General features: G+C 49.0%; 1 protein-coding gene across 3 annotated transcripts in view; it reads right to left on the bottom strand.

Annotated features, from left to right (window-relative positions):
• SLC24A4 (solute carrier family 24 member 4) overlaps positions 1-21,721 on the bottom strand; it is a 181,297-nt gene that overhangs the window by 65,626 nt on the left and 93,950 nt on the right. For all 3 annotated transcript variants that reach the window (XM_034642888.1, XM_019804449.2, XM_019804450.2), the window contains exons 3-4: positions 3,783-3,859; positions 688-762 (exon numbers count right to left, since the gene is read on the bottom strand). In XM_034642888.1, coding sequence (XP_034498779.1) covers positions 688-762; positions 3,783-3,859 — 152 coding nt within the window. The remainder of the gene's footprint in view (positions 1-687; positions 763-3,782; positions 3,860-21,721) is intronic.

Here is a 21,721-nt window from a genome sequence, read left to right as displayed (position 1 = left end):
ATAGTAGGTGCTGGAAACAGAGGTAGTTTTCTTTCCTTGTTTGGAGGCCAAGGGTAAGGCAGAGAAGAGAGATACTGTGGGGCCTTTTATTTTTTTTATCTTTAAAAATACTTTATTTTTAAGTAATCTCTACACTCAACGTGAGGCTCGAACCCACAACCCCGAGATCAAGAGTTATAGGCTCTACGGACTGAGCCGCCCAAGCGCCCCAGCCCTGGAGTCTCTTACATGTGAGAAAGTCACAAATTCACACAACAGTTAGAAGGAGAAAATGTGAGCCTGCGAACACTGGAGCGAAGGGCATTCCTTGCTGAAGACCTGCAACCTCCCCCCAGACACGGACCCCCACCTGGCCCCTGCCACCTGCAGCTTGTTATGGGAAATGCTCCCTACCCGAGCAGGTTTGGCTTCACCAGTGACAGCCTGCTGGGCCACCAGAGGTTCTGGGTGGTGACTACACATCACTGGGAGCCTTTTCTTCTGCCCAATCGGGAAGAGGACGCCCCCTGCCAACTCCACTCTGGGGGTTTCAAAGCCAGGCTTTGCCGTGGCCACACTTCACCACCAGAGTGCTCCCTGCTCGGTCCTTCTCGGCCTGGCCCTGATGTGTCCCGTGTGCTTGGTCGCCCCAGGCCCCCCGTCCCCCTGCCCGGCTTTGCTGTGGGATCCCATGTCTCCTCTACGTACCTCGCAGATCTTCTCTAAAGATGGAACAAAAAAGTCATCGCAGACTATGGCCAAGGCGTAGAACATGTACAGAGCCTGAGGAGGAAACAGGAGATCGTCAGCGAAGGCACCTGCCGCCAAGGAGGCGTGGCTGGCCAGCCGTCGCGCCCCGAACCGGGATGCCGTCATGCCCTGCCAAGGCAGAGGCCGAGTGCACAGAGAGACACAGAGAGGAATATTCCAGCAACGCAGAGATTTGCTCCATCAATCCCCTCACAAGCAGGCAGGGAAAACGAGGCCCAGGGAGGGGAAGTGATGTGCTGGGCAGCAAAGGGGAGGAGAGCTCAGGCCACATGGTCTTGGGCTCCTTCCTCTCTGCTTAAAGCACCAGCTCTCTCCCCGGCACCGGAGTCTGCCCTCGGAAGGCCAATCAAATCCTTAGGGCTAAGAAGGAAAGCATTTAGAATCACCACTTTAAGAATTCAAAATAAGAACAACTTGATCTTCCCCTTTCATTTTTAGAGAAGGTGCCACCTCCTTCTTCCCACCCGGCCACCCCCTGCTGGAATGAACGGCAGGTGGAGAGCTAGCAGTTCCCGGGATGCTGCCTAATGTTGGCAAAGGTTAAAATACACCAGCCATTCACACGGGAGGTACATGGTACCAAGAAAGTCCAGCTTCTAATGCTGATTCTGGGATTTAGTTGCTGGGACTTTGGGTAAGTCACATCTCCAGTTCTCAGTTTCTTCATCTGTTTGATGACAGAGTAAGAACAGATCAGTAGTTTTCAAATGGTTTTATACACAGAACCCCACCCTGTCCTGTTCATCCAACATGGTTTCACTGAGCTCATCCTATGGGCCAGGTGCTATTCTAGGCATCAGGGATCCATGGCTGACCTGCCAGGAAAAGCCTCTGCCTCCTGTAACTTACCTTAGTGGGGCAAATAGGCAAATAACATGTAACTGTTGGGAAAAGGCAAGTGCAAAGGTCCTGAGGTAGGAGTGTGCTTGATGGCCATGAGGAACAGCAAGGACACTAACGCAGACAGACCAGAGTGAGACCGAAGTGGAAAAGAGAGGATGTGAAGTTGGAAGGACAGGCCAGGCCCAGGACCCACGGACAGATGGGACTTTGTGCTGAATGCCGAGGGAAGCATTTCTTTCTTCAAAGACAAAGTGATACAGCTGCTCTGTTCACAAAAATGGGAAAGGCTGGGCTGCTTCAGCAAAAACACTTGCGCAGTTGTCAGAGTAGCTCACTAATGAACTGTGATTAAATAAACTGGAAGATCTATGAGCTGTGGCCATGGCCTCCAAGGCAGGTGTCTACTGTAGTCCAGGCATGGCTGTCCCTGGATCGGACTCATTACCTTTTGGCGGGGGGGAAGCAAAGATAAACAAATACCGGGGGTTATGGGTGAAGGAGAGAGAACGAGGGGAGAGAGACGTGCTATAAAAATCTCAGGATATGGACTTGAATTCACATCCCCAGAAATTCCCCCCAACATTAAATCCCACACAAAGGGGAGGCTGGAGTTCTCTTGATGCCCTCGAAACACTTAAGAGAAAAGGAGGCCAAGATGGCCCCACACTGCTCTGCTGGGAAATGCTGAGAAGCTTCCCAGCACTGCAGACAGAAGCTGGCTTCAAAGCTTGAGCCTTTCCTTGCTCTTAAAGAAGGGGTCAGAAAAGATTTTCTGAAACGGTCAGACAGTAAATATTTCAGTCTTGACAGGTCACACCGTCTCTGCCACAAGGACTCCACTGCTGTAGAAAAGAACATGGAGTGGGCGTGGCTGAGTTCCAATAAAACTTTATTTATAAAATCAGGAGGTGGGCTAGATTTGGCCCTCTAGCCATGGTTTGGCTAGTGTCTGCTCTACAGGGCTCCTGCAAAATTCCTGAGGTGTTCTCAGGTTCGGGAGAAAAGGTTTTATCTTAGCAAGGCCAAGACTTTCCCGAGGCAGAACAACGGAACTATGGGATTCATTCGCCAAACCCACACCCTCTTAGTCAAAGAGGAGGGCGTGGGAAAGCCCGAGGAACTAGAAAGATAAGAACTCTACTACAGAAATACACAGGTCTGTCATTCAATATTTGCCTACAACCTTCATTTTCATTAATGGTTTATCCTGTTAATTAAAACTTCACTCATTCACCATTCTCAGGTGGCTACTATCTCCGCTAGAATCCTAGCTTTCACTTTCTGAATTATCTCTTGCAAAGATTAATACTTGGTGGGGCTCATAGAAGCAAATGGTGCTGGGTGGTTGGGGAACCTAATTAGAGGACAATTTGCCATGTCCCAGGTAGAAAAGCACTTTCATTTCCCCACACCATACAACAGGGCTGGCAAACTTTTTCTGCAAAGGTACAGAGAGTAAATATTTTTGGCTCTGTGGACCACACCACCGTGTTACAACTACTTTGGGATTGAAGCACGAAAGCAGCCGCAGAGATTACAGAAGTGATAGGAACGGCTGTGTTCCAATAAAACTTTATTTACAAACACTGGCAGTGGCTTCAGGCTGCAGTTTACTTACTCCTGTCAGAGAAGGGCAACTTCTGCCTATAATTTAGGTTTGGACCCTCTATTTCTTTTTGAATTGGAATTTGACTTCCACCATTTGTCCCCCAAGGCTCATCTGAAGACAGAGGGAAGTTCGAGAAAGAGTGCACCGGAGTTTTAGATTATAGCTATGTCAAGGTGGTGAGATTTGGGGTGGGGGATCATGGGAGTCATGACAGCAAGCACGCACAGAGCACTTCTTATGTGTTGTGCAATGTCTAGGGCACTTGACTCACACTCACGCATGTTCACACACCTGGGAAAGATGCTGTCACTCCCTTTTTATGAAAGGAGAACATGGGGCCCGGGAAGACCTGGAATCTCGTCTTGGCTCTTGGGGTCACTTGCTGTGCAACACGGAGCCAGTCACCCGACAGCTTTAAGATTCTGGTATTTTGTGGTTCAAATGGGTCCAGCACCTGTCCCCCAGGTACTGTCTTACAAGGACGGGGCATCTTTGACACGCTGTGCCTCGGCCATGCTCTGCAGACACGTTTCTCCTGTCTGAGGGGTAGGAACAGCCCATCCCACCCGGGGCCACTTACACCGAGGATATGCAGCAGGACGGCTCCATGTTGTCGCTCCTTGTTGGAGAACAGGTCTGCAGGGAACTCGTGAATCGCTGGAAAACAAGAGGACACGGCAGGTTGTTAGTTATCAGTGGGCCTCGTGACGGCCTCACTAGTGGTGTGAGAGTCCCCCGTGGAACTGTAGAACTTGCTAGGCTTTGGACTGCCCTGGGAGGGGGCCAGCCAGCTACTGCTCCTGAGTCCACGGCACGCCTGCGCTCTTCAGAAAACATGGCTGAATACTGAATTATCCATGGATGTTCTAGAAACTTGGGGTTGATCAAATTTAACGTAATCCTTGCAATTTTTTTTTTTTAAGTAGGAAGCACTCCCTACCCACTAGGATAGCAAAGAGAAATAATAAAGTATTAGCAAGGACAGAGAGAGGTTGGAGCCCTCCTAACTGGCCAGGGGGTACAGCTGCTGTGGACAGACAGTCTGGCAGTTCCTCAAAAGGTTGACTATCGAGTTACCACACGACACAGTCAGTCTAATCCCAAGTATCTGCCCAAGAGAAGTGAGAACACGTCCATGTTCACGGTAATATTCATAATCGCCAAAATACGGAACAACCCAAACATCCACCAACAAATGAATAAATAAAATGTGGTCTAGCCACACAAGGGAATATTTGGCCATACAAAGACAAAGCACGGACACAGGCTACAACACGGAGGAGCCCTTATGGAGGAAAACACAAGACCACGTATTGCAAGATCCCATTACTATAAAATGTCCAGAAGAGGCAAATCAAGAGAGACAGAGGTATATTAGTGGTTGCCTAGCGCTGGAAGGTAGGGTGGCTTGGGGGCTAACCATTAAAGGGTGCAGGGTTTCTTTTGGGGTTCATGAAATTGTTCTAAAATTGTCTAATGTTTGCACAATTATGAACACGCTAAGAGCCGCCCAGTTATATATCTGAAATAGATGAACTGTATGGTATGTGAATTCTATCTCAATAAAGATGTTACTAGAAAAAAAAAGTAGAAAAATGTCAAAATCACCAAAGAGAGAAATCAGGGGATGGTTCCTCGCTTTGTCAGAGTCTGATCACGTTCCCAGCAGAGAGCTGGGTCCCGAGTGGCTTCAACACCTACTTGGATCTGTTACAAATGCAGTCCCCGTCGACAGCCAGGCTGCGGCGGGAAACAGTCCGTCCCACTCGGGAGGGCAGGCTCTCTGTAGTCACGCTGCCTCAAGGTTCAGATCCTGCCTTGAACGTTTGCAGCGGTGCCAACAGGGACAGTTCCTTAACCTCTGTGTGCCTCAGTTTCATCATCGGTAAAATGGTGAGACTGATTTTAATAATACGCCTTACTTTTTAAAGTATCTCCAGGCTGTGGTGAATTTCAAACTTGCCCTCCCAGAATTCTGGGATAGGATTCCCTCGCCACTGCCAGGTCAGAATTGAGAAGCGGGCTCATCCCCTCACACCGGAGTCATATCTGGTCCCCTGTCTCCCCGCCAGAGCTCAGGGACAGGTGTTCTGCAAAGCACTTCCAGCTTCTCCCAGGCCCATTGGCCCCTCCTCTTAACCTCTCCTCCTGCCCACGATGGATCTGTCACTCCAGATGGGGAAGCCAAGATCCCAGAGAGGTCAAGTGACCTTGGCCGGGCTGGGGATAGTAGTGCTGGCATAAGGAGGAAAAGACCCCCAGCTGCATACTCTCTCCGTGGAACCACACACACACCGGGAACACGATCGATGGGAGTGAGGCTTCACGTGGTCTCGGACCAGGACCCTAGGCTGAGACACAGCAAGGTAGGGAATGAGGGCTGAGAGCACTGGTCCCTTTCCCCTTATCTGCTGGACCCCTCAGGCCCACTCAGGTACCAAGTGTGTTGCCACTGGCATTCCACCATCTTGGGTCACCAAGTACCATGTCACAGTCCCTCCTTTGGCCCCAAGAATGCCCCTATTGGGGTGTTACCCCCACTGCTCCCGTTATGGGCTCTCAACATCCTGGATGGTGGGTGGCCCTGTGATGTGCAGAGCCTTCCGCATTAAGAATCAAACACTCGGCTTTTGGGGTATCACCCTTGAAATTCCCAAGGAATCTGAGCAAACTCATTTGCTTCTTGGGCCTCAAAGTTGACAGGGAATGAAGGAATAATTCCTTCTCACCCCACTCCCCCATCCAAGATGACCAATGGATGAGAACTTTGTGAAGGTCATTTCTGCATTTCCCTGACTGGACACTCCCACAGCCCCATGCCTTCAGCACCTCAGCTGGACTGGAAGCTTCTAGAAGGCGGGGATCCACACTTCTCTGTATTACATTCTCCTTGCCTTAGCCAGGCCTGACACACAGTGGGCTCCCAAAACACTTAAAAAGTTGATTGAATTAAAAAATGATAAAATATAAAAATACCAATCTATATCCTCTCATCCTATTAGAATGCTCTCATAAACTGCTTAAACACCTAGAATGACACCAGCTTCGTGATGGGTGCTCCATAAATACTCACACCAAGAAACTTCCAGGACAAAAAAAAAAAAAAAAAATCCCTTCTCTGTAAATTTAATTTGGCCTTAAGCTCTGAAAGCAATGATTTCTCCCTTATGTGGTAAATCTTGTTTTTTAAGACCAGATTCTCTGCAAGACCTAGAAAACATCAGCTCCCCAGACACCCAGAAAATGTTCCCACTTTAAAACAAGCAGCCTTTAATGAAATATGGATTCTTTCACTTTTTTTCCCCCCTGTAATCAAAATTCTGTAATAGAACCGCTGCTGTCATTCCAAGGGGCGGGGGGTGTCTGTTTCCAGGTCTGCTGGCTCAGAGATGGTCATTATAAAAGGGAGGCTTGGCATTCCTGTGGCTTACGTCTTGTTTTTCCAGGAGAAATGGAATGGTCTGGGATATTTCAGGGCGGATCAATAGACATTTCTGCCCTGAAAATTCGAGACCGTTCCTGATTCTCCGAGTCAGTGTGCTGAGAGAGCCGGTGATTTATTCAATCCTGGGAATTCTTTGAAAATTAGAATAAAGTAATGCGCCTTTCTGCTGGGAGGACATATCACCTGGGCTCCAGAAGGGAGGAGATATGGATTATAAATGGCTTTGTCCTTGGTAGGAACAGGCTTCTACTCGTTCAGCCATAGGGCTTTGCTTGCTCTGCAACCCCACATAGAAAGTGGAGGGTAGCAGAGGGTAGGGCACGCCATCCAGGACTTAATTTCGCCAGGCAAGACGGAGTAACCAGCAGAGTTATCAGCTGCTCATGACCCACTGCCCTCTGTATCCACCCAAGTCTTCTGGACACATCCTGAACCCATGAGGCAGGCCCTGCAGCCATAAATGTCCCTCCCTGTTTCGCAGGAGAGGCTCAGAGGGGAAAGTGACCAGTTCGGGGACCCTCGCCATAGAAGCCAGGACTCACCGTGGGACCCCACGTTCCTTGTTTAGGGGTAGGGGCTGCCTCCCACACGGAGGGACGGCCCCCTGCAAAGAGGGAGGGAAGACCTGGATCGGAGTCTTGGCACAACTACCCCCCGGCTTGTGGGACCCCACCTGAGTTTGTCCCTCCATTTCTCCAGGCACTCTGCTGCCACGCGAGGTGGTGGAACGGTCATTTGTGACTGTGTGTGGCTGCAACATGTGGATGGCCATGCTGCCCTCCCCAGTCGGTGGCTGGTAGCTGAGACCAGTCCGTTCCCTGGTTCAGGAATCATATCCTCTAGAGACTGCCATCTGGGGTATGGGCCACGGAGCATGCACAGCAGGAGCCCGATCCATCCCACCTCTGTCACCAACAGCAGCAACGTTAAACCAGGGACAGCTTATGCAGCTGCTCAGAGCACCAGTTCTAGAAGCAGATGGCGGGTTTCAGGAAGGGCCTCTGCCCCTTGTTTATTACTCGCAGGACCTTTGCAAGTTGCTTAACACCTCAGGGACTGTTCCCTCACCTCTCAGTGGGGATCACTAAGCACCTGCCCCCCCCCAGCCCAGGCTGCTATAAAGGTTAAAGGAGGCACAGCACTCAGCCCTAGTCAGGCGGCTGTCACCCAGGAGGGTTAACTTACAGACCCCACCCTGCATACAAGGCTGTCCCCATTGTCACAGGGGACGAGCCTTGGGTTTGTGAAAGCAAAAGGGAAGACAAAACCAGCTTAGTGGGGAAGAGCGGGAGACGGTGACTGAGATCAGACCAGCCACATCGGGATCTGGATGCTGGGGCCCCTTAATCCCGGCTTCCTGAGAAAAACTCTCCTCCCGGGCTTGCTGGGATCAGAAGCCCCCCCCCCCCCCCCCCCCCCGGCCATGTTCAAGGGCACGATGCTTGCACTTGCATGTCTGTGAGGGGCCAAGCCGTCCCTTCTGCTCAAATCCCCACCAGGGAGGAGGGAAGAATCAAGGGGACAGGCACACGCGGCTTTTGAGGTCACACCTAAGCCTTTAAGCTACAGAAATCTGGCAGGGGTGGGTGTGGGAAAAGGGAAGAGATGTGTCTGTGGGTGGAACTGAGCTCGGGGAACCAGGGATGAAGCCGGCACCCTGACACTGGGGGATGGGGTGGGGCAAGCCCAGGGAAGAGGAGGGTAGGGAAAGCTGCCCAAGACCCAGCAGCCTCTGCCCACCTCCCTTCTAGGATTCTTTCCTTTGGGCTTTGGTGCCCAGAACTAGCTTCTCCATTACTTGTGGTTCTGAACACACCCCTCTCCTTACACCTCAGATGTCCACCTCCCTCCCAGCCACCCACCTCCACTGTGTTCAGGGCAGGTGGGAGCTGTGTGTGTATGTGGGGGGGGGGTTCTTTCCCACCAGGTGCCTACCTGAATATCGGAGGGAAACTGTAAGGCCCCTGGGGACAAAAGCATCTGCAACCCCCCTCTCCACCACCCACTACCTGGCTAACACCCTATAAACGAGACCCCTAGGCACACTTGACCTTTTGGTGGACAAATTTACATGGATGACGTCATTATAGTTCAGAAACCCTGAGTCAGTGTTGCCCTTTCAAAGCTCTGTATTTCCACCAACATTGCCGCTCGTTTTCAAAATGTATTCATTCGTTCAACACGGTATTTGCTAATAGGTGTTGGACTTTCTGGGAGAGGGCAGATGGGATCCTGAGGCATCCGTGGGCTTGGCCGCTCCCCATCTCGGAGGGTGACTTGACTTTCAGAGAAAGCCAAAGTTCTCCAGAAAGCAGCAGGATGTCAAGATGGCAAATACCCCAATCCCAAGAGCGTACAGATCGATACGTATTTCTTGAGCGTTACTGTGCGCCAGGCACAAGCATTTACTGAGTCTCACAGATGTGCCCGTGAGGGGCTGGGGGCAGCAGGACAAGCAAACACGATTGAGAGACAGTGAGAAGCTTGCAGGGATGGTGGGGAGGGAAGCAAGCCAGGCTGCTTACTGACCCGAGGCGGCGCAAGCAGCAAGCCCATGGAGAGAGGGGCACCTGCATCAAGTTTCAAAGGCTGCGTTGCAAACCTCCCATCCACCACATTGACCCCGAGAAGACCACTATCCCCATTTCTTGATGAGGAAATGGCGGATCTGAAAAGCTAGACTGGCCTACGGTCACACAACCACGGTTTGGCACAGGCAACGAGAGGACGACCCAGGCGGGAACCCAAGCAACACCAGGCTCTTTGCCAGAGCATTTTACCTGCAACAGGTGCACATCGGGGCGAAGGTTTCCTTTACCCAAGGATAGGCTCTGTAACCCCGGAAGCTCTAAGGGCCAGGGCAAGAAGCGCTCCTGAAAAGAGGACTGCACACGCATGCCGTAGGCCAATTCTGCTGATAGTCCATGGCCCACCCATGTGGAGGTCTTGTCCATTACTCCACGGATCCAGGAAAACCTGTCACTCCTCTTCCTCAACCTACTTGAAACATTTAAGAACACTGACCACTTCTTATTTATGGATGTATGAACATATGAATGAATGAATGAATGATCGATCTACCCACCTACCCACCAATCCACATTACATATAGAATCCATTCTTTGGGACACACACGGCCGTGGGTCTTGAGATCCACCCATCACATCCCAAGACAGCAGAGTTCTATCACCCCCCAAATTCCCTCGTGCTGACTTTTTATAATCAACTCCCCCCCATACCCCATTCCCGGCCACCACTGATGTGTTTCCTTTCCCTACAGCTTGCCTTTCCTAGAATGTCCTATCAATGGAGTCATACGATATGCAGCCTCACCTTCTGGTCTCTTTTGCCCTCTTTGGTCTGGCTTCTTTCACTTGACAAAATGCATTAGGATTCACCCACGTTGCTGTGCGATCCCACCTCCATGCAATGTCCTCACTTAGCTTCTCCCCCACTATCCTCACTTGCCCGGTGTCCTTTAGAGCCTCCCTTCCTTCATGGAACCCCGAATACTGTGGTTTTCAGAGCTCTTCCCAAGCTCTCTTTTCTCTCCATCTATGTAGCTTCCCCACATGATCTTGGCTTTGACTTCCCAATCTCTGCAGACCTCTCCCAAATCCCAGTCTTTCCTGAGCTCAAGACCTAACACACCCAGCTACCAACTGAATGTCACACCTTCGCCATCCTACGAGTACCTTAAACCTCTCCCTAGTGAGTGGCCCACCATCCATGTTGGTCTGCATGAAAGAAATCCTGGTGTTGGTCCGTCCTCCTCCTCTATGCTCCGTGATGGGTGGACAGGGCCAACTGGCACCCAGCTTCCAATTCGACTTCCTTCCATGAGCCTTCGCATCAGGGACACTAGTACAGTGCACGAGGCGGTGCACTGCACACTGACACATACCAGCCCTATTCCCTGCTCTGTGGAGTCTGGATTACCTTGAAGCTAGGGTTCTGCATGAGAAGTAGATTCCGCCAACCTAGGGGAACGGGAGGAAAGAAAAGAGGCAGAGGGGTTCTTCGTCTGGCAACCCACGTTACAGAGATGTAAGTGTAGAGAGACTCTCCTGGCAACCGCACCCACTTCCTTACTCTCCCCAAGGTTGTCCTTGAACTCCATCTTCCCATTTCCAGCTCCCGTTCTTTTAGCCTTTCTTACAATTGCATAAGCACATCATTCCCTGAATTAAAGTCCTTCCTGTTTAAAATGTGGAAAGGGGGGGCGCCTGGGGGGCACAGCGGTTAAGCGTCTGCCTTCGGCTCAGGGCGTGATCCCGGCGTGATGGGATCAAGCCCCACATCAGGCTCCTCCGCTATGAGCCTGCTTCTTCCTCTCCCACTCCCCCTGCTTGTGTTCCCTCTCTCGCTGGCTGTCTCTATCTCTGTCGAATAAATAAATAAAATCTTTAAAAAAAAATGTGGAAAGGGGCTTCTATTTCCTGCACGGAACGCTGACGGCTACCCTCTGCCCGCTTTCAGCCAGTGCTCCACGGGGTCCTGGCAATCTCACCTCCCACGCGGCTTGTGTTCACGCACTTCTCCCGCTCTGCCAGCCTCTCCAGGTCATGTCTTCTCTCGATCTGCCCCCTTCTGTGTTCCGCATGCAGCCAGACCAGCTCCTCCACCGGCACGGAGGGCTTGAAGCCCTTCAACGGTTCCCAACTGCTCTGGGGATAAATGCCCCCGTGGGCACAGGGTGGCCCCACCATCTTTCATCTCCTCCTGCCATCTGCCCTCCCACGCTGGCTCTGCTCTGGTGGGTGGGCAGTAACTGTCCATGGAGTGAATGAGTATTTGACCTTCGACCTCCCTTCAGACGCAAACCCACTAGAGTGAGCTCTGCCCAAAGGATGCCCAAGGGATGGGCTGGCCGGCCCTGCTTCCTCAGCTCTGGCCTTCCAAGGTGTTGCCTGGATGCTGAGCCATGACCTTTCCCAGAAGGAAAGGATTTGACAGAGATGCGCTTCCATTAAAAGCTGATCTTTCTTCAACCTTTCAATTAGTCGACTCTCTTTACGGAATATAAACTGTGAAGTGAATTTTTCAAAACAGAAAAAAAATTGCCTCAAAACACGCCATTCTCTCTCTCTCTGCTTTCTCCCTTGGTTAAAAATAGCCCCACGTTTTGAGCACTGACGTTTATTCTGAAACGATGTAAGCTAGACTGTAAGGCTGGGGAAGTAATTTAAATAGCTTCAAACTTCCATCATTTCAACTTATGTGTTTTAGAAACCACTCGAGTGCCAGAAACCAAAAGCAAAAAAAAAAAAAAAAAAAAATCGTGATTTTCCCCAAATTCTACGGTTTAAAATAACTTCATGAAGAATTTTATACCTTTCATGGGCAATAGCTGGAATGTCTAGGTTTTATACCATCACCCTCATGTCTCAACCAGGAGCAAAAATAATTAAATCACTGGCTTAACCAGCATGAAAAGGAGTTTAAAAATCCTATCTTTTTTTTTTTTTCCAGCACATTCCAAAAGAGATTAAACACCACGAAAAATAAAGATATGACTGGAAGATTCAGCAGTAGGACTGCTCTCTCCAGGAGCAACCACCGTGGAATTTAAGGGCCAGAAGAGGCTGCAGATGCTACCTGGTCCTGTTGTCCTGCATCCGGGACAGGGCTTGGCTTATCAAAATCACAGGGCAACATCTTCTAAGCCAACGCTGCCATCCCTGCCTCCCTCCCCGGCCTGACGCTGAACACCCTTGTCCTGCCCACGAGAACCACTTAACCCCCCATTTTAAAGGGGGAGAAAAGGACACCGAAGTCCACAGACATCCAGTGCTTTACTCAGTATCACAGCTACTTAGCAACAGAATGAAGAGCCCAAATGGACAAATGGACAATGGCCACACCATACAGGACAACAGGACTCTGACCCATGTGTCTGTGGCCAGACAATCCAGGAAGCCCAACCACGACTGACCCAGATGGCCAAGGCTTGATCAGCAAGGGCCAGCTTCCCTACTGCTCATCCCCACTTCCCACTCCAGACCAGCCAGAGATAGCTAAATATACTCCCTAAGATGGGTTGAATAAAACTTATATCCACCAAGGGGGCGCCTGGGTGGCACAGTTGTTAAGCGTCTGCCTTCGGCTCAGGGCGTGATCCCGGCGTTATGGGATCAAGCCCCACATCAGGCTTCTCCGCTATGAGCCTGCTTCTTCCTCTCCCACTCCCCCTGCTTGTGTTCCCTCTCTCGCTGGCTGTCTCTGTCAAATAAATAAATAAAAATCTTAAAAAAAAAAACTTATATCCACCGAGAACCTTATTTAGAAATTAGATGAATGGATAAAGAAAATGTATGTGGTCTATACATACAGCAGACTACGACCGAGCCATCAAAAAGAACATAATCTTGTCATCTGCAATGACGTGGATGGAACTAGATGGTATTAAGCTAAGTGAAGTAAGTCAGAGAAAGACAAATACCACATGATTTTACTTATATGTGGAATTTAAGAAACAAAGCAGATGAACATGGGGGAAGGGAAGGAAAAATAAAATAAGACAAAATCAGAGAGGGAGATAAACAGTAAGAGACTCTTTAAGGAACAAACTGAGGGTTGCTGGAGGGGAGGTGGGGGAATGGGGTAACTGGGGGATGGGCCTTAAGGAGGGCACGTGATGTAATGACCACAAGATGTTCTATGCAACTTATCACTGAACTCTACCTCTGAAACTAATAATACAGTATATGGTAATTAAATTGATTTTATATTAAAAAAAAGAAATTAGGTATATTAGCCTGCTAGGGTTGCCACAACAAAATACCACAGACAAGCGGGCTTAAACAACAGAAATTCGTTTTCTCGCAGTTCTGGAAGCTGCGTGTCCAAGATCAAATTGCCTACAGGGTTGGTGTCTGGTGAGGCCCCTCTTCCTGGCTTGGGGACAGCGGTCTTCTCGCTGTGTCCTCACGTGGCCTCCCCTGTGTGTGTGCAGAGACTGTGAGCTCTGCTATCGGTCCCGCTTCTAAGGGCCGATCCCATTGGATTAGGGCCCCCCTATAACCTAATTTAAGCTGAATTACCTACCAAGGTGCGGTCTCCAAATACTGTCACACTGGGGATAGGGCTTCAAAGTACAGACCAGGGGGTGGCGGGCAGCAGGGGTGGGGGGAGACATCATTTTGTTTGTAACATAAGGTCTTTGTGGATGTAATTATTTAAATTAAAACGAGGTCATACTGGATTAGGGAGGTCCCTCAGTCCACGGACTGATGTCCTTATAAGAGGAAAGGACACACAGAGATGCCGCGAAGGCTTGCGATGATGACCTCAGAGGCCGCAGCGATGGGTCTATAAGCCGAGGAACGGCAAGGATCACTGGCGGCCACCAGAAGCCAGGGAGAGGACAGCAAACAGATTCTCCTCAAGAGCTTCCAGAAGGAAGCAACCCTGCAGATGCCTTGATCTCAGACGTCCAGCCTCCAGAACCAGAAGAGAAAAATTTGTTGTTTTAAGTCACCCAGTTTGTGGTCATTTGTTGTAACAAATGGAAACAAATATACTCCCCAAACCAATGCCTTGACATGCCCCGCTTCTAGTCAGCCTGCAGCCAGCTTCCCATGCCAATCCTCTCCCACCGAGGCCCACCCCCAGCCTCCCGCTCTTGCTATAAAGCTTCTCTACTCCCCTGCCTGCCATTGCGTCTCTGCCAAAGACAAGCGATGGTGGGGGACTCCCTTGCTGCTGTAAACTGAGTCAATGTCAGGGATGCATTCTCATTTGGGTGGCCTTTGTTGATTTCCACAATTCCAACAGCCACTGGTTGTGTCTCGTGTCTATTTCTCCCACCCTAGGCTGAGTGTTCTCAGCGTGCTGTGGGGTCAATTCGTTCATCCCAGTCCTGCCCCCACCTCTACCAGACGGCATCCAGCCACAGGACTGGGCCAAGAACGCACACTATATACCTCCAGTGAATCAGTAACCAAGGTTCTTGTTCATGGTACAACAATCAGCTCTGAGCTGCTCACCAGGGGGCACACGGAGGCACTGAATTCATCAAAAGGACAGTGATTATTAAGGTACGCTATTTCTACTTGGGAACAGAGATGTAACTTTTTGTTAGCATGATATGTTTTATGTATAAACCATAAATAGCAAAGACATATATAGGGCCTACTGTATACTAAGCACTCTAAGTACCTTACACGTAGTATTCCATTTAATGCTTACCATGAGCCTGGTGAAATATTATCCTTAGTCCCATTTTACAGATGGGAAAACTAAGGCACAGAAAGGTTTAGGAAGTTGCCCAAGGACACACAGCAAGCATCAGAGCCAAGGCTGATACCTGGGTAATTCAGCTCTCAATAGCACTTGACTGTACATCAAGAACCAGAAAATGTTTCTTCTCTTTGACACAACTCACCATTTGGTTTGTGTTCTAAGTGTGTCATTCAACATGTAAGGGGAAAACCACAGAAGTGAAGAATCCATTACCTTGAACAGTAAAACACTAAGTCGCTCATTCATCCAGTAATAAGGAATTGGTTCTGTGGTCATGACACATTCCTCCAGTCCTTCCAGAAATGTTTACTGGCACCTGCCATGCCCCAGCATTGTTCTGTATCCTGGGAATACATCCATGAACAAGAACAGGCAAAGCCCCTGCCTTCGTGGCACATTGTAGATCAAGTGTCATTAAAAGAAGACATCGGATGTGAAAATAAATCTAATCATTAATGAAAGAACACACAAAATTGCGCGTGGTTTGTTTGCAGCTACGAACAAATAAGCAAATGCAAAGAACTGGAAAGAAACACACCAAAATCAATCCAGTGGGTGCAGGGGGTGGAGGAATCCTAAATGGCTTTCTCTCGCATGCTCCCCTCCGGCCCCACCCCAATGTGACCTCATCCTAATTATGCAAAGACCCTATTTGCAAATAAGGTCACGTTCAGAGACACCAGGGATTAGGACCTCAACCTATCTTTTGGGGGAACACAGTTCAACTCACAACAGCGCTCATGTTGTTGACTTGATTAACTCTTGACCCACGGAGCACAGGCACAGAAAATAACTCCCTGTAAAAGAGCTCTTAAGAAAATGCAGCAATGGCCATGAGGAAGTCTGGTATATGCTCTGATTTTCCCAGGACCATCCTGATTCATGTCTGCTTTCCAGAATGATTAACAGTGTCCCTTCACTCTCAAAAGTGTCCTAGTTTGGATGATAAATTTCATGGCCACTCTGTTCATTAAGAGTCCAGTGACCTGGAGTATAAATTAATGCCAATTAGCCAAGAGAGTTCAAATTAATCTGCGCTGACATGCCAAAAAAGACCTCCATCATTTCCAGCATGGATGCTTGGTACATCCTTATCCTTGTCAGCCTCAAGTTCAATGAGGTAAGTGAATAGTTCCTAGGGACACCTGCCAAGGGCACTCAGATCCAGGCGAGGATGGGTGACTTGCCAAGAGTGGCCCAGAGTCCCCACTAACCAGTAATGGACCTGGAGGAATGTTGGAATGGTCCCTCCGTTTACTTCTATCTAGTCCTGAGATCACCACTGAGCTGGATGCTGCATGGAATGGTTAATTTTGTGTGGCAACTTGGCTAGGCTATAGCGTTCAGTCATTTAATCAAACACGAATCTAGGTACAGCCGTGGGGGATATTTTGTGAATGTGCTTAACATCTACCTTCAACTGACTTTAAGGAGATTGCCCTTAAGTACATGGGTGGGCCTCATCTAATCAGTTGAAGGCCCTTAGAGAAAAATTCTGCCTCGAGACTAAGCATCAGCTCTTGCCTTGAGAGTTTCCAGCCTGTTGGGCCATCTTACAGATTTCAGACTTGCCAGTCCCTGTAATCACATGAACTGATTCCGTGACATAAATCCCTTTATGGGTGTGTGTGTGTACACATGCCTCTTATTGGTTCTTTTTCTCTGGAGAATTCTGACTGATATACTGGACTTTGGCCAACTGGGCTTGGGGTAGAGAGTGAGAAGCCATTCCCGTCCTCTAGATGAGGGAGAAGCGAGAGCCCAGGCAACGGAGAGACAAGCTCATAGAGTTCACAGAGGGACTTGCCAGGCTGCTCTCACCATTTGAGAACCCACTACTGTGGGTGAGGGTCGCCCCCTCAGCATTCTTATCCTGTCTCCCCACCCCAACCCCTGGGGTTCCCTGTTTGACCATCTTTCTCTCTGGCACAATCCTGTCTCTCTCCCAGGTGGCTTCAAGACAAGAAGCGTCCGGCCAGGATTCAGCAGAGAGGGACTGAGTTCATCAGTCCTGTTTGGGAACGCACAGTGAGATCCTCCCAGAATGATCAGAATGGCTTCTCCTCTCCTGAGAGAGGCATCGAAGGCAGTCCCTCAATGAGCACTGGCTGAGGAAATATGTGGTCCTTGGAAACATTTACACTTCTTTTTTCTTCTTTAATTCAAGTGAGTTAACATAGAATGTAGTATTGGTTTCAGAAGTAGAATTTAGTGATTCATCACTTACATATAAAACCCAGGACTCACCCCAACAAGTACCCTCCTTAATGCCCATCCCCCACCTACTTCCCCTCCATCAGCCCTCAGGGTGTTCTCTGTATTTAAGAGTCTCTTATGGTTTGCCTCCCTCTCAGTTTTTCTGATTTTTCTTTCCCTTCCCCTATGTTCATCTGATTTGTTTCTTAAATTCCACATGTGAGCGAAATCATATGGTATTTGTTTTTCTCTGACTTATTTTGCTTAGCATAATACCCTCTATTTCCATCCATGTCATTGCAAATGGCAAGATTTCCTTCTTTCTGATGGCTGAGTAATTTTCCTGTGTGTGTGTGTGTGTGTGTGTGTGTGTGTCACATCTTCTTGGACATTTGGGCTCTTCCCATAGTTTGGCTATTATGGACATGGCTGCTACAAACATTGGGGTGCAGGTGCCCTTCGAAACAGTGTTTTTGCATCCTTACGATAAATACCTAGTAGTGCAATTGCTGGGTCATAGGGTAGTTCTATTTTTAATGTTTTGAGGAACCTCCATGCTGTTTTCCAGAGTGGCTGGACCAGCTTGCATTCCCACCAACAGTGTAAGAGGGATCCCCTTTCTCTGCACCCTTGCCAGCATCTGTTGTTTCCTGTGCTGTTAATTTTAGCCATTCGGACTGGTGTGAGGTGGGATCTCACTGTGGGTTTGATTTGCATTTCTCTGATGATGGGTGATGTTGAGAATCTCTTCACGTGTCTGCTGGCCATCTGTTGTCTTCTTTGGAAAAGTATCTATTCATGTCTTCTGCCCATTTCTTACCTGGATTACTTGTTACACTTCTAACAAGACCACCTAGTTGCTATAGTTCAACTGAGAGGGTAAAGCAAAGTTACAGGTAGAAAGGAAGGAACTGGACATTTCATGTGTTTCCAGGTGGGTCTCACGTAGTAGGTATTTAACTAAAAAGTTGTTGAATGACTGATAGGTGGGCTTTGGCCATACAGCCTCACTTTCCTAAGATCTCAGAACAAAAACGTCTGCCTAATTCCTTCTAGGCTCTGTGCTTATTCTCATCCTTGACTTCTGTCAAAACATTTCCAATAAAGAGTCACTAGGGTCTGAATTTTATTCTTGGCTTTCCTTTGTGAGCTTGTGGAAAATTACTTAGCTCCTTAGTTTCCACAAAACACTGTGAGGTTTGAGGAAGCTCTTAGCTTGTTATAAACGAGAGATTCAGCCGAATCACAGAACAAAATCTAAGATAAACCACATTAGTTCGTTGAATTTCACTTGTGGCCATTTCTCTCCTTAGATGTTTTCCGAGGCCCATCCTCCCTCTTCAAAACATCAACACAAATCAAGGCTCAGGAGGCAGAAAAGAATGAGACAACGTGCTCTGCATTGGGAGTCCAGAAAGTTCAGTGCTGGGCTCAGTTCATGCAGCCACTAACTTTAACAGACCTGGGCCTGGTTTCCTCCTCAGTAAGAGGACAGCAGAGGTCATCAGAACCAGGGACCATGATTGTTTCTCAGCTCAGGGTCACATGTGTTGAGTCCCCTTGCTGGAGACAGCCCAGCACGAGGCAGGAAGGAAGCAAATCCTTAATCCATGGAAACAAGTGTTCGCTTTCCCACCAGCCCCTCTCTTCCTCCACTTACCTCCCCAACACTGCAGACTTTTACCACATCTTGTGTTTAGATTAAAAAGTTAGAAATGATGGGGCGCCTGGGTGGCACAGCGGTTAAGCATCTGCCTTCGGCTCAGGGCGTGATCCCAGCATTATGGGATCGAGCCCCACATCAGGCTCCTCTGCTATGAGCCTGCTTCTTCCTCTCCCACTCCCTGCTTGTGTTCCCTCTCTCGCTGGCTGTCTCTATCTCTGTCGAATAAATAAATAAAATCTTTAAAAAAAAAAAAGTTAGAAATGATGACGCTACACAAGACACTGACCTTCCTCACTTCTCACCCGCCATGCCCTGCCACAGAGAGACACGAGCGCGCGCTTGCGCGCGCGCGCACACACACACACACACACACACACACACACACACACACACACACACACACACACACAACACTTCCGTTTCCCAGAAAGGCTGGCAGGATTTCTCCACATATCCACAGAGTTCAAGTCTTCGAATTTAAAATCCATACAGCCCTCAACTGCATCTTCCACCATTTACAAGCCTAGGCCGGGCCACAGGATGAAAGGCAGGGGCCCTGAACTTCCAGGCTGACCACCCAACACGGGAAGAAGCCATATTAGACTGTGGGCCAGAACTGGGAATGCACGCGGCCTATCTGCAGGGAGAGAACGGCAGAGCGGCACGTCAACACAGGCTTTGGAAGACGGTCAGGGAGAGGAAGGACTTACGAGATGGCAAGGGGGAAGTAGGCCTCCAGCCCTTCCTCAGGAGAGCTCTGAGCAATGCCGTCTCCACAGAGGTGTGTTATCCAGGAAGCGGCCAATGAACCTGTCCCCACACGAGGAGAACGTCACCTTTCAAGGGGAGTCTGATCAGCATCCTCCCGTGTGCTCTTCAGAGGGTCAGTCACCGCACAAGACGACGAACAGACATCCTACCAAGGGCCTACGAGTGACGAAATCCCAGCACACGGCAAATTCTACAGGAGCGGAGAATGTTCTCTGACACATTAGTGTTTCCGTTTTTGGGGAGTAGATACCCAGTAGTGAAACTACTAGATCCTATGGTAATTGTTTTTAACTTTCTGAGGAACCCCCATACTGTCTTCCGCAGCAGCTACCCCAGTTTGCATTCCCATCAACAGTGCACGAGGGTTCCTTTTTTCTCCTCATCCTTGCCAACATTGGTTGTTCTGTCCTTTTGATTCTAGTCATTCTGACAGATGTGAGGTGAGATCTCTTTGTGGGTTTGATTCGCATTTCCCTGAGAGGAGTGATGTTGATCTTTACGTGTGTCTGTGGGCCATTTATAGGTCTTTGGAAAAATGTCTATTTAGGTTGCCTGCCCGCTTTTAATTGGATTATTTGGTGGGTTTTTTTGCTGTTGAGTTATAGAAGTTCTTTATGTATTTTTGGATATTAACCCTCTATTGAATATATCATTTGCAAGTATCTTATCCCATTCTGTAAGTTGTGTTTTCACATTATTGGTGGTTTCCTTTGCTGTGCAAAAGTTTTTTATTTTGATATAGTTCCAATAATTTATTTTTGCTTTTGTTTCCCTTGCCTCAGAAGACATACCTAGAAAAATGCCAGCAGCCCCCCATATTAACTGATTTTCTTCCCTGGGTTAGTGTTTCTCAACCTGGACACTACTGGCATCTGGGACTACGTAATTCTTTGTTCGGGGGGCTGTCTTGTGCACTGTAAGGGGCCTCTACCCATTAGATGCCAGGAGCACCGCTACCCCCAGTTTTGCCAACCAAAAATGTGTCCAGAGGTCACCTAGGCAGGGTGCCTGGGGAGACACAATCACCCCCAGATGATAACCACTTCCCCAGATGAGCTCTTCCCACGCTTTCTGTGTTAAAAAAACAAAAACCAAAAAACTCATTTCTTCATTTGACGGACCCTCTTGTAAACACTAGAAAAAGGAGTCCCTAGAAAAATGACCACGTATTTGGCTGTCACAATGTCAAATTGCTTCAAAGTGTTTAAATGCTCATTCCCACTCTGTTCTGCTCCTGTCACGGATGGGTAACAGAAGTTCCCAGACCGCATTCCAGAAGGTATTACGCTAAGTGAAATGAGTCCGACCCAGAAAGACAAATACTATATGATTTCACCGTCAGCGCAATCTAAAAACAAAACAAAGGAATAAACAAACAAAAAGCAGACAAATACAGAGAACCGATGGTTGCCGGAGGGGAAGGTGGTGGGAGGACTGGTGAAGGGGATTGGGGGGTACAGGCTTCCAGTCATGGAAAGGAGTAAGTCAAGGGGGTGAAAGGCACAGTATAGGGACTGTGGACAGAGGTATTGTCACAGCCCCGTACGGTGGCAGAGGGGAGCTACCCTTGTGAGCATAGCCAAACGCAGACAGTTACGCACAGTCACTGAATCACTAGGTCGCACCCCTGAAGCTAACATAACATTGTGGAGTCAACACTCCAGTTAAGAAAAAACAAAGTGATAGCTGCTGCCTTCGTCCACTGAACACGGACACCTGCTTGTCATTAAGACCCGCCCACTTGCTGCCTCTCACACGTGGCATCTAAAGCGCAGGTCCTCCCTGCTCATGAAACTCTCCTCCCAAACTGGGCGGTGAGAACATGCCAGGAAACTCGGAATCTCACCCCTTCCCCCTCGCCCCACCTTCTCGTTCTAGTCTCATTAAGTCAACTCAAATCCACACTTTTCGATAGTGGCACATCTCTTGCCCAGTTCTACCCACGGACGGTACAGAATGAACTTCGTGGCTCATTCTGCTACCGCAGAGTATTTTTATTCTCCCAGCTGTGGTTCTCCTACGTGTGGGTTCCTGTACGGCCAGCGGGTCTGTGCCTGGAACAGAAACTGCTCCCAGCCCAGAGCTGGACTTTCGCTCCTTTGCATGGGCGCCGAGCATCCACCGGGAGGACCTGCGCTCAGGGCTGCAAGGGAACAGGGATAAGGCAGGCGGGGTTTGCAGCCAACCGCAGAGGGCG

The sequence above is a fragment of the Ailuropoda melanoleuca genome, chromosome 14, assembly GCF_002007445.2.
Source record: "Ailuropoda melanoleuca isolate Jingjing chromosome 14, ASM200744v2, whole genome shotgun sequence".
Lineage (NCBI taxonomy): Eukaryota > Metazoa > Chordata > Mammalia > Carnivora > Ursidae > Ailuropoda > Ailuropoda melanoleuca.
This window is presented reverse-complemented; position numbering and strand designations above follow the sequence as displayed.